The sequence below is a fragment of the Monopterus albus genome, unplaced genomic scaffold (assembly GCF_001952655.1).
Source record: "Monopterus albus unplaced genomic scaffold, M_albus_1.0 scaffold146.1, whole genome shotgun sequence".
NCBI classification, from domain to species: Eukaryota; Metazoa; Chordata; class Actinopteri; order Synbranchiformes; family Synbranchidae; genus Monopterus; species Monopterus albus.
Genome location: NW_018128026.1, coordinates 535,476 through 548,966, shown reverse-complemented (window position 1 = coordinate 548,966; position 13,491 = coordinate 535,476). Strand labels below are relative to the sequence as shown.

Below are 13,491 nucleotides of genomic sequence, written 5' to 3'. Positions count from 1 at the left end.
TGCTTTTGTTGCCTAAACCTTAAGAGGCTTACTTATTGAGAAAGTGGTATAAATACAGTAGGAACAGGAACACTGCAAATATATAATCTCACTTCTTCTCTCAGTCATAGATTCAGCAGTACTTATACTTCCCAAGAATATTATCATCGCCGATGCCTGTTGTGCATAAACTTTAACCTTGTAGGTCCCCCCCCCCCAGTTAGGTTTTTCAGTATCAACTACATCTGGTGTCCTGTCACAGTGTTGTAATGCTGGCAGACCACCATATTGTACTTGTGGTTAACCTTCCGTTTCTACACTACTACTCAAATTCCTCTTGCTACAAGAGTTGTTTACTGGCTTTTGATAAATCCCATCCATAAATACACACCTCAATTTTCACTTCACCCTCAATTTCCTATCTGACAACCAGCTACTGTATATTCCTTGCAACCTCATCATGATGAAATCATGTTGGAGCAGTTACTGTACTGCATATTCTTTTTTTTAATAAGCACTGGGCACAGCAGTTTATATCCAGAACTAGAACCAGTGTGTGACTCTGATAGGCAGCTACATGGTGTGCTGCTGTATCAGTCTGATACCAGGCTATGTCTAATATGGTGAAGACCGACTTCCTCCTGCTGGCTCCTACATTAGGTAGTAAGGCGGATTTAAACTATTTTACCTCCCCAGATCTTCATACCTTCCCTCAGGCCCTCTCACCTCAATGCCTTAAATATTAATGCTAAATCGGAGGATAGTGGATGAGTGAGGAGGAGAGAGGGTTGACAGCTTAATCATGGAGGCAGCAGCTGCCCTCTCTCCTCTTCCTCAACGCTGTGGGTGGCTGTCACCGTGACCTACATGATGTAATCACCTCTATAACCCCGATATGGCCCACAGAGGGCTTTGCAGGGAGAGATAGAGACACAGAGAAGGGGGGCAGGGACCTTTGGGACCCATATCTGCCAGCAAAAGACCCTTTAAAGTCAAAACCCACGGTGAAAGGATAGCGGAGGATGTGGAGCCACTGCATAGCTCAAAAAAAAAAAAAAAAAATTCTACTTATACAATTTAGTGCCACAGCTCACTTAAATACATTAGTCTGCTTCCAATTTCCTAACAGCTCTACAGACAGTGGCTGCTTTTATTTTTATCCTCATTATCCGCAGACCACTTTTTGTTTAACTTTTTCCATGATAATTTGATTATTACCATAATGTGAGATGACATAAATGGTGTTCTTGATTGTAATTATTTAGCTATCAATAATGATATCACATCACGTGAAAATTTGATGTTCAGTTACATAATATGCTATCTGTGTTATGTCAAGACAAAAAAAACGGTACCGCCATGAAAGATCACAACTGATTAGGTATGGCACAGATACAGATTGCAACCACAGGCAGTTACCTCATTAAGTAAAGCACTTTTTACTTGACATTTTGAAAGACGCTACATAAAAGAATGTTAAACACCTCATCCACTGACGGGTAACCATTATATTGTGTCGGAGTAGATAAGAGCACGGTCTGTTTTCTATAACAAGTCTCCATCTTGAATTGCCAGTGTGTTGCGCTTCAATGGGTACTGTATAGGGGCAAGACTGGCATGGTGCATGTGAACAAAGAAGTGGAAGTCAGCCAGGTGTGCTTTTGTTGGTTACTGCCTACATTTTCAATCAGGTGTTCTTGCAGCACTGTGATCATAATATGAAGGTTTTGATCTAAGGATGCTACAGTTTGTTGTCAGATCTATATTTTCTGATGCCTATATATTTTCAGTTTGACACTCACTGCTGATCCCAAAGTTCAGATTTTCAGCTGGATAAGATGATGCTGCAAAGCTAGATGCACTTACTGCAGGACAAAACAGAAACACCCTTTTTTGGATAGCAAAAAAAATAAGCATATAAAGTAGTTTAAATTAGCTCCACCTTTACCAGCAGCAACATTAAACTGATGAACATAATAATGCATCAGTAATTAAAAGCCAGTAATGTGATATATTGCACATGTGAAATAATAGAATGTGTCATTCTGCATAAGACCAACAGCTTTTGGTACTTTAAGTATATTGTATATTTTGATGCCAATACTTTTACTTAAGCAACACTTTTCTTCAAGTTATTTTACTTGTAACACTATATTTTTACACTGGTATTTCTACCATCACTTAAGCAAAGAATTTGAGTACTTCTTTTAGCTGAAAAGCAAGAGGTAATGAAATCAAGACAGATGCATGCCATATATTTAAAAAAAGCTTTTCTGTGCTCTTCTGAAGATGAGGAACTGGAGGAATGGAATTTCTGTTTTAGACTTGAGTTTGATTATGGCTAATTAAGGTGGTGGTCTTGCCATATTAAAAATGTAAAAGTAATATGCAGAAAATATAGTCAAAATATTGACAGGAAATGTCAGTTAGTTTTGTAAGCATGGCCTGGACTGATTTGTATGTGTTCTTTTGGCTAACATTTGAAGAATGTAAAATATCTCTATGGCCTTGAAGTGACAACCATGACAGCAACTGGTAGATGAAGATTGAACAACATAAAGGGAGTTTCCTCTGAGACCTTGGCTCATTATCTTTCTCCAAATTACACCATTTCCCACATGTACAAAGGGATCTGAGCAAAAACCAAGATGAATATGAAACAGCTCACTATGACCTGTTAACATCAATACATTTCATCTCACTGATGCAGCAATGGCCCTGCATTTTGAACTAGATGAATAAGACAGTAAGACCAAATGCAATAATTGGGTGTAGAGTTGTCCTTCTTACCCCATTTATTGGATACGTCTTCCATCCAAGTTCTCCAAGCACAGATGTCGTATCCAGCAACACAACTGAAATGGAAAAAGGGGAGGGGGAACATCCAACCATTAGTGTACCAAGAAACAAAAAAATCCTATTTTCAATATGAAAAAAATGGGGCAGCGCAGTGGTTAGCACCGTTGCCTCACAGCGAGAAGGTTCTGGGTTCGGGCCCCACCCGGGACCTTTCTGTGTGGAGTTTGCATGTTCTCCCCGTGCTTGAGTGGGTTCTCTCCGGGTACTCCAGCTTCTTCCCACAGTCCAAAGACATGCAGCTTAGGTTGATTGGTGTCTCTAAATTGCGCATAGGAGTGTGTGTGGTTGTTCATCTATGTGTTAGCCCTGCGATGTATTGGCGACCTGTCCAGGGTGTACCCCGCCTTCGCCTGATTGCCGGCCGGGATTGGCTCTGGCTCCCCCTGTGATCCCATTCAGGGACTAAGCGGTAGAAAATGAATGAATGAATATGGAAAATGACATACCTGTCACAAACATGTTGATGTTTCTTATATTAGCAAAAAAGTTTGTTGGATGAATATTTATGAGTATAGCAGCAACATTTTGGCCACATGCTACACAATTTGGGGACTGATGGATTGCAGTCAGATTGCTGTCAACAGTCCACGCTGTTGCCCTTCTTCACTTCCACCCACAGCTTTACTTCAATTTCACAGACCATTCATGAGATACAAGGGTAAATCTCAAGGATAGATCTGTCTTTAACCATTCTTATCCCTTGTAAATGTGTGTTGGGTATCTATTATGCCAAATACTAAATAAGACTCTGGTATGTTTTCTATGTAGGTAAGTTAGGGCTTGCACTTTAGTACTATATTAATCTTGGTACAGCATAATAGTGGTAATTGTCAGTTGACTTTACCCTTACACTTGGAAATGTGAGTGTAAATTTCCTTGGAAAATATTGCCATCCTTGACAACATTTTGTCTTACTCTCAAGGACAGTAAATTTAATAATTCATAGGGTAAGTGTCTTACCAAGCACAAAGTGATTTACAGTGATAAGGAGCAGATATGGGATCCTGAACTTGCCTTCAGTGTGATACTAAAATAACACCACAAAAATAAAACCAATTAAAAAAACTGTTTTTGTGTTAACATTAGGGAATAGACAATAGGCACAGCTGCATTGTCAAGAACAATAAATATTACATTGGGCCCATCCAGTCACCTTGTCAAATGTGCCAAATGCACAGTATGTGTGACAGTAATGTCCTAATTACATGTAGATTCATTGCTTCAAGAAGTAGGTGTAAGAACCAATTGGTATTCAGGGTGAGAGTGATTGCTGGTAGAAAACCACCAACACTGGACTTGAGAGGCCTGTTTAAAGCCAATCAGCTCCCTCACAAACTATGAGTCATTACTGTTAAATTTGCTCATCAGTAGCCAAAATGTTCATCTTTACACTTGTCCTTGAGCTGCCACCAACTCGTGGCTTAAAGCTGAGAATCACACTGATTTCTGACAAATAATTGTGTAGCTTCTACTTAGATAATGATAGTGTTAGTCTGTCATCAGTGTCCACGTAAGAGTTTTGCTCATTATTCCAACACAAATCTCTATCAGTGACAGTATTTCTTAAATCTCCATTAACATCATTGCTCTGGGATATATAGTTATTACAAGGAAATTATCATCAAATGGAGTAGTTTCATTGCTGAGATATAATTTACAACGTCAAAGCAAAAGGTAAGTGATATTTATATCTCTGAATGTAGCCTGACAAGATTAAAGCAAGCAGAAAGGAAGAGGGGACATTTTCAAATCTGTCTGTTTTGCAGTTATGAGCCAGTACACCTCTGATGGAGCTTGACTGACAGAGATTGCCCAAGTATCTGCTCACTGAGGTTTTCATTGTGTGTGTGCATGTCATACACAACAAAATGCTCCTCGGCTTGCCTAATCTCCCAGAGAACCAGTGTAGGAGACACTGCAGAGATAGAATGTAACACCTGTTTTGGATCAAGCCAAACAGACAAATCACAACATCCAAGAGTTAAGCAAACCATTCAGGATGGGGCGCCCTCAGTGTTGTCAGAGTCATCACATAAAACACAGACACAAAATACAAGCTGATGCTTGCAGATCTGGCACAGTTGTACAGAAGAAAAAGTACAAACGTAAACAAAAACAAAAAAATTGTTATTCAGTTACTTTGTGTCTTTAGGAACATTATCTGTATTAGTGAGGTGCTCTGCGACAAATATCTTCCAACTGCCAGACAATGTACAGAATATCCCTCAAAATCAGTCAAGATGGTAAAGTAACCTGTGTATAGATGACAAACAACATCTTAAGACTGATATACTGCTGCCATACTGCATCTGTATTGCATTTGGGAAACAGAGTTGTGCTATAGTGCACTCAGGATTTCTTATGCCTATAAGGCAACTGATATGCTGTCATGCTCTTAAGAGACACAGAAAATATCCAAATTAATAAATATTTTAAAGCACCAGTAATTTAAAAAAAATATTGCTTGTTCCAGTTTGGGGCAGAGGAACAAGTGATAAACACCACAGTGACAATATTATCACATTTTTAAATGGGTGAGCTTCTTAGCAAACTATTGCCTTTTTACAGATCCACACAGAGTAACAGTAGCTTTCATATGGAAACGTGCTTCTGGCTAGCCAATGAATGAAACATTCACTCCCTTGTAGCGTGGTTTTTTTTGTTCTCCACAAGCTCCTGAAGGAAAAATCAAGTGCTCTAGCTGCTAAGTGCTCCACTGTCTCCACTCACTAGGTTGTCAAACAATGAGTTTATCAAAGGTTTTTTGCTTAAAACCTCTCTTTGCAGCTGCTGGAAATGGGTTAATGAGAATCAAAACAGTGAAATTGCCAAAGTAATGAGTAGAAAGATGGTAAAACTCTCTGAAGACCTGAGTGGATGTGCAAACTCAGGTGATAATTCTGAATCCATTACTATGAAAGACTCCTTTGACATGTGTACAAACTGACTAAACTGGAAACTTCAAATGTTAAAACCTCATTTTACTACATATACAATGTTTGAATCCTGCACCGATTGCCTCTCAAAAAATAAATAAATAATTGTGTGTTGGAATGTATTCTAAAACGGTGTGCACTTCTTGAATTAAAAAAAAACAAAAAGAGGATTTCAAAGTGACAGTCTGTATATGACTGAAGGGGGGAAATTGGTCAACTCCCCGAGCAAACAGAGAACAAAAAGGGAAAGTAACTATTGTTTCAACTGAGCAACATTCTGATCAACACATCTATTTTTGTCAACAACTTTAACCTAGGCGACCCATGAGGTCGTTTGTCTCCTGAAACAGCGCCCCTAAGTTGGCGGCTGGAATTGCAAGAACTCTGCCATCATTAGCAACAACATGGCCCAGCTGTACAGACTTTCTTTGTCATAGAATCAGCCCTAAACACACCAGCAAGCATAACCGAACTGTCCATTGTTATGGAAAGTGTCAGAAAGACGCTGTTATGATTATGAAACTGTCACAGTTTCATTACATTTTGTCACCAAACCATTTGGTTATGTTTAGGAACAAAACATACTTACAGCAGGTGAGAAAGATGCGTTATACACTGGAACTGAGGGAAAGTCCTCTGCTTCATGTATCAGCCATCCACTTAGAAGTACAGACTCTTTTTTTATCATCAGGTTTCTGATTAATGTCATCACATTTACTGAGTCTAACTTAATACATTCTCAGAATGCATTTTCTCCAAGAAGCGGTTACATTTAGAGCTTTTAGGAACATAAAAGAAAAAAAACCTCCACATATAAACACAAAGAAAGCCATTCAACTGACCCATTCACTTCATTTCCAAGTGAGTTTAGAGGATCATAAATAAATCAATTGCCTGTGAACCCTTACTTTTGGGAGCTAACATTTCACCACCTACCATCAAACAACAGGACCGGCAAAAAGCATTTTCCTCCTCCTAGTTTTTGTTGAGAACATTTGAAATCATGAGCACCAGATAATATTTCATGGTAATGACTTGTAAGAAACTGGGCTATCTAAATCAAAAAATAGTGAAACATGTAGTGACTCCTGTTGTGTTATATGCGCCCAAGTTAAATATGTAGAAAATGGACATGGACTTATCTGAAAATGTAGTTGATTATTCTATTGATTGACCATTCTCTCCAGAACAGCAAGCGAAGGCGTCATGCTGATCCTTTCATCATCCAATCCCATCCTCTTCACTCTGTTAGCCTTGTTTATTATTTCCTCCATGTTGACCGCTTTTGGATAACTTCCAACACTGGTGTGTGAGTTTTTTCTGTCCACCGGATGCCAGGTCCGTGGCGTCAGTGCCAGGCTGAAGGAGTAGCTGGCAATACCACTGGTGTTAATGGACAACATTAGGCTATTGTGGGTGGGTAAGCAGCACAGTCCCTGGAGAACAGCCTAATTACAGAGAGTTCACTGCGTCACTTACTGCAGCAAGCAATTTCACACCTCTCTTTGCCATAAATGACGAACAGCTGACGTCTATTAACTGGCAGTGTGGAGGTATCCAGCAGAGAATAGAACCTCGCATTTCAGACATCATAAGAGCCGGTGTGCTGGATTTGTGTAAAGGACGAAAGATGCCTCTAGTGTGCTGACACAGGTGTGACCTGACAGCAGCAGAGCACAGAAAGAACCCTCAACCATGCTTTTGTGTTGTAATACTTCACGGCAGAGTTGGTTATATTAACTGCTCATTTAAAAACATTACAGATTCAAGTTTGTTTTTTTTTTACAAAATGTAATTATATGGTTTCTAGATAACAGTAGTGTGTATGTTTGAATGTGTGCGCTTGTCCTTGTGTTTAGATCTATATCCACTGAACGGCGTACATACCAGTGTAAACTAAAACTGCCTACGCAAGATGCAGGTCCATCCATTCTCTCCATCCTTCCACAGAGTCTGTCAGCGAGGCACCCACAGACTCTGCCTGAAGCTGAGCATCCTCTGGGACTTCCACTAGTTAGATATAAATAGAACATGAGCTGGCTAACTCATAAATATGTGGCGATCCAGTAGAATGATGCCATCTCCTGTCTGGTCTACCGCCCTCGCAGGCCACACAAACACCCCAAAATAACTACAGTCCTAACAACAGAGCCAAAAGTAGTCAGTTACTTCATGTAAATTTAAATTTGGAGCAGTGTGAGTATTCAGAGAGGAGTCAAAGAGGGGTCGCTGCCTGGTTCAAGTATAGCATGTAAACCTACATAAACTGTTTTTTTTTTAGGGTAATGGGTCTATTTACAGTAGGACTGTCCTGAATTAAAATATCATGTGATTTGTGCCATGAATTGAGAATACATCCATCACTGTAGCTGATGTGGTACATTATATACAGTATATTTCAACAGTGCCATAAAGGTTCAGTGTGGAGACTTAGAGTTTAGCGTGACAATAAAACTGTTTTCTAACTAAGTTGTTTATAGCAACTCACTAGTTTCTGCTGTGTTAAAGGATTAATGATTTTCCTCCCAAAGACAACTGCACTTAAATAAAAATTTTAAAAAAGCCAAGCAAGCCTTTCTAAACAAAAACTAAACCTTATTATTCAAGTTCTCTGCATACCCATTCTGGTAAACAACAAGTCTTGTTAAAAGACAAACAAGAGCATTTGATGAACAAAGACTTGAGAAAAATTGATTTTGGTGAGTATATCAGTGAGGGCTGCACATTGTCATTTAGTGGTGTAAACAAAGTGCTACGATCTCAGCAGATGAAAGAGTGATATGCTGTGAAATGGGAAACTATCCATAGCAGATGCAACCTGACAGGCATGACAGGATTTTCTGCACGTCTCCATACTCCACCACGATCAAACATTCAACAACACGATAAATGGCAGCAAAGCAAATCTTTGAACGCCTGCGATTGGATCTGATACAACTGTGAGCATTTGTAAAGGACAGATAAGTGAAAGGAAAGCATGCCAATAAGAGATGAACATACATTCCAGTCTTGGATCAAGTGCTGGTGCTGCTGCAAGGCCTGGTATTTTGCAGTTCCAGCCAAAACTCAGTCAGTCAGTCAGTTGTTTGTATTTAGCTTTCAAGGGCAAAACACCTGCATGCTGATTAGGGAGAAGCTAGAACTGTTCAACAGTGGTGATCTATGAGATAAGCTTTAAATGACCCATATTTTTCTCCGTTTAATAAAACACTTAACTTTCACAGGCAGTACTTCTATAACACTAGTCTGATGTTTTGTATACTAGCATCATGGTCCATTTAATACCAAAGCTAATTCATATAAATGCCATTTTAAAATTAAACAGCATTCACTGGGGCCTGACCATTCATGACCTGCACATTTTTGGTGGCCGTTGCCCTGAGACTGCAGACGAAAAAGAACTTTTATCTATATCTGGCACAATAAACGTATTGTGCGTTGACCCTGTCAAATAAACAAGAAAAGAAAAGAAAAGAAAAGACATATTTTACCCAAGAGTAAAATATGAAGTAGATCTTGCTCACCAGGTGGCCATAAAACTCACATAACAGTACAACTCAACAATCATTAGCTTAATATAGGAATGCCCAGGCAAAATTAACAGTCTCCAGCTTGGAGTCATTTCAGTCAGGGGACCTTTGTGGAAAGAACCTTTATTACAGTACATGTAGCAGTATCTGCTTCACTCAGCTTTAATATGGTGGAAACTGAGAAACCTTAGCTTCATGTACGTGTACAGCTATGTAGATAGTATATGAACGAATACTCAGGAGGAAATACATCTTGAATGTTAAGACTAATATCGGAGCAGTGGTTTCAACTTATTTTAAATATACATTCTGTTCTTTCTCTTGTGGAATAAACATTCACATGCACATGGCACACAAACGTTCAGAGTGGGTGCTGAGTTAATACTTGCTCTGGTTGGTTGGTTGGTTTTCGTTGACAACACACTAGTGGTGACTATCTCCTTCATCTACAGCAGTGATGGCGATATCAGTGCTCTGCGGGTGGCACCAGTGAGAGCAGAAACTGTGATCAGCCGTCCGCACAAATCAACGTAAAGAGTAGAGTTATTATTTTCATTTTGATTTCATAGCTAGGTCAGTTTGAGTCTTGCCCTAAGTAAGTGTAAGCAGCTCAGCCAACACTGCCATGTGTCGGCTGACTGACTTTCAAAGACCTGGCTGTGTCTCAGTCAAATGCATTTGACCAAAAAAAGAAAACAAAATTACATGTGGTGCTTTTATTTGACCCATCCATTTTCCTAGGACGGATTGCTTTCTTGATCTTTCATGCCGGAATCTCTATGTCAGAAAAACCAATCTGGAACAAAAACAATCTTCTGATATTCAGAGTCTAAGCAAATGTCTGCTCAGGAAAATTCTATAAGGGCCCAAGAAATCAGGTAAATACATGAGATTAGTGAATGTTCATTATAATAAATATTGCTCCTGCTGACTTCACAAGGGAGATGGAAAAAAATGCAAGTAAAGATTACGGGAAGGGCGCTATTGATGGGGAAGATGGGCTTGTTCAAACTTGGCAGTGAGTGACTACAGCTTTGCTAATAAGTGTCTGCAATCCCAGATGGTTTGATGTGAGGGGATATGTTGCTGTGAGACAGGTGAGAAGCAAAAGGTGACTGGTTTTTATTGTACTCCTAACAACTGACATCTTGCCCAATTTTCTCTGTGAAATCCCCGGGCTTTGTGGAGTTCGCATCTGTGTGTTCCAAAGCACTGAACCACACTAAAACTCCCCATGTAACGGTGTTGAATTTTGTCCCCAGCCTATACCTATATAACAAGGTGTATACAGTAACTGAGCACCTGCTGAAAGGCTGCCACACCAAGTGAGCCAGACACTTCGGTTTATGCCCAAGTGAAATTTAGAGTATTTTCTATCACCATGCAAACATAAGATTAAATTGTTCCTAAAAATCAAACCTGTGAACTCCCCCGAGCCACAGGAATCCAGTTCATTTAACAAGATATTGAGAATAGTGTGATGTGGCAAGGTGAGAAACATTACGCCTCGGCACCTAACGAGACACTATTCTTTGTCATCTGACATATTATCAGGATTAACACTGAGCTGTACAGATCTCTGGTACACAACAACTGCAATTGTGCTGCCTGGGTCCCAGACAAGTCAATATGAGAAACTAAAGTACAATAGAAAGCAGACATCAGTTCAATCATTCAGTCTGTGGCAGAGAAAAACACAGAGTGAGGCTGTTATGTAGCTGCTGTCTAGGAGAACAGGGAGTAGCATCACTCTTATTGAACAGAGAGAACAATAAAATATAACCTGGGGGGCAGGTCCCACTGTGTCCTCACACAATCAATAAGACCATTTTCAACCTCACCGATGCTGCAGCCGTGTGTCACTGCGTGTGCATGTGCGGCCACAAAGGAGCACACACACAAAAGCGTGAGACCATTCTCACAACTTCAAGCTTATTCAAATGAAACGTATACACACAAAAGTGTTGCCCACAGTCACATGTGTCGTTTCACACAGTACCCTTCTAGACATAAAGTCACAGAAGCACACAACACAAAATGTGTCAATGCCGAGCACATTTTCACATGTACATGCAAATACTGTCACTGAATAAATTCATCTTTGCCACCTCAGAACCTTTCAGTATGTGTGTTTAAAATGTTCTGCAACATAGCACAAAACAGCCTCACTCACATACCCTCCACAGAAGCACTGACATTCTCACTGTGTCACCCACTTAATGATTCAATCTTTGGCGGCTCCACAATCTACTGTTTGTGCCTCTGTGTGTGTGTGTGTGTGTGTAATGTAAAACTTGTAATTAAAGCAGCCTCAGGCTTGTCATTTCAGCAGCCGATTTCCATAAAAAGTGTTTTTCATTTTATTATCTGATTCACAGTTTGGATTAAGAAAAAAAAGAAAAAGAAAAAGGGCTCCTGCAATCAACTGAACTCTGCTAGAGTAAACTTTAAACCTGAATCTGGGTTAAGGTGCATTTTGTGCAAACAGACTGTTTATTCAGAGAATATTAAGAGTAATATAAGTATTGACATGAAACTAGAGTTATATGCACCATTTAAAATTTGTGTTCTAAGTAGAATTCCTCCATATCCTGTGCCACCCTTTTCACTGAAGAAAACTTCTATAGAGGCAAAACTGAGATCTTCACTTTTAGTGCACTACATGCACGGATGTTAGCATCTTACGACCTTTGCGCAGTGATCATCTGCTCAGGTCAGTTTACTGGTACGCTGCTTATCCTGCATGTGTCCGGTCAGGTTACTTTACTGACTTCTACAGGAATTGCAGCGCCGTATCCGAAACGGTGTCCACAGTGAAAATGTTTGAAATGATGAGGGATAGTGGAAAAGCACCGCAAGAACAAAATAAATAAATGGCCAGAAGTACAAACTCATGTTCTGAGTGGTTCGTAACGCGCTATGCATGGGACTCACCTTGGTTGCAGTGGCTGAAGCGTCTGAGGACAATTCCAAGAAAGAGTGGAAGGAGGACAAATCGGTTTCCCAAACTCATGTCTGCTGCAACATCTATCACCGGCTTTGTCTGAGGTACTTCTAACCTGGAGGTAACGTAGTCAGAGAAAAAGCGCGGTCGGATCCGCTACAGGCACCGATCCACTGGTCCTGGTCCTTACATTTGGTCCCGGTTAGAGAGAGCTGCCGGGTAACGAAACAAGCGATCCATCCTTTAGGCTACCTGGAGGCAGAGGCTCGGAACGAAGAGAATCTGGACAGTCTAAAGTGAGATCAAATTTCCAAATAAGATACGGAACACTTAGCTCCTAACAACTTTGAGGCTTTCCCATGGACTTCAGTCACCGTTACTACATTGTTTCAAGACACATTAAAACGCCCTTTAAACCTGGTGCGTCTCCGTGGCGCACAGAGTCGTGACAGTCTTGACAAATCCTGTTGTTGGCACGGCGATGTGCCGCGGACTGTTAGCCTCCTGTGTGCTGCCCGGTCAGCTGCAGTAACGAGATGGGCACAAACAGAGCAATGATCTGGATGCAGTGGAGGAGCAGCTGAAGCGGCGGCTCCAGTGGAAGAGTGTGCGTATCTGTACAGGATGCTCAGCACTAGAGGGGGTTAGCTGACAAGACCCTCTCAAGTGTGTGTGTGTGTGTGTGTGTGTCTGTATGAGTGTGTTTGGTATCTAACGGTTCAAGTGCAGGTCTTCCCAAAATTTTCCATGAAGACCTGAAAATAAAGTTGTATCCTTACGTGATGTGATTTTGACCTAATGAGCCTAATCTGAAAGAAAGGTTTTATATACTTCTTTTTATGCTACTAGAGTTGTAAAACATGAAGTTTAAAATAAGGTTCCTTAACATGGTTTAATCAGTTCAGTACTTACAAATACAAACTGTTCTTGTTGGGGATCCCTTTGACATCAGTGAACAATGCAAGAGCACAAGATTGTTTTTTTTTAACTTAATTTTGACCCCTTTAAATCTACATTACAGGATATGTAGATGTTGGTGTAATACTTTGTAGCCTATAGCTATACTTTCAGACTCTTACCAGCAGTTAAAGGGAAATAGACCATACAATCTCATTTAAAGTTTCATCTTGAGTTGAAAAGCACAGACAGACAGCAGTGATGTCCTCTGAAAACAAATCCTAGAGCTGCTACATGGAAAGTAAATACTGTGAAAAGAGACATCTAATGAATCCCTCCATTCAAG

General features: G+C 40.2%; 1 protein-coding gene across 2 annotated transcripts in view; it reads right to left on the bottom strand.

Moving 5' to 3' along the window:
- The window catches only part of LOC109968295 (ephrin type-A receptor 6), a 160,197-nt gene extending 147,325 nt beyond the window's left edge, over positions 1-12,872 (bottom strand). Inside the window, exons 1-2 of one of the 2 annotated variants that reach the window (XM_020614458.1) lie at positions 12,239-12,872; positions 2,770-2,834 (exon numbers count right to left, since the gene is read on the bottom strand). In XM_020614458.1, the coding sequence (XP_020470114.1) occupies positions 2,770-2,834; positions 12,239-12,317 (144 nt within the window). In that variant the 5' untranslated portion in view covers positions 12,318-12,872. The remainder of the gene's footprint in view (positions 1-2,769; positions 2,835-12,238) is intronic. The other variant, XM_020614459.1, reaches the window with a different exon arrangement.
- Positions 12,873-13,491: the final 619 nt, after the last annotated feature.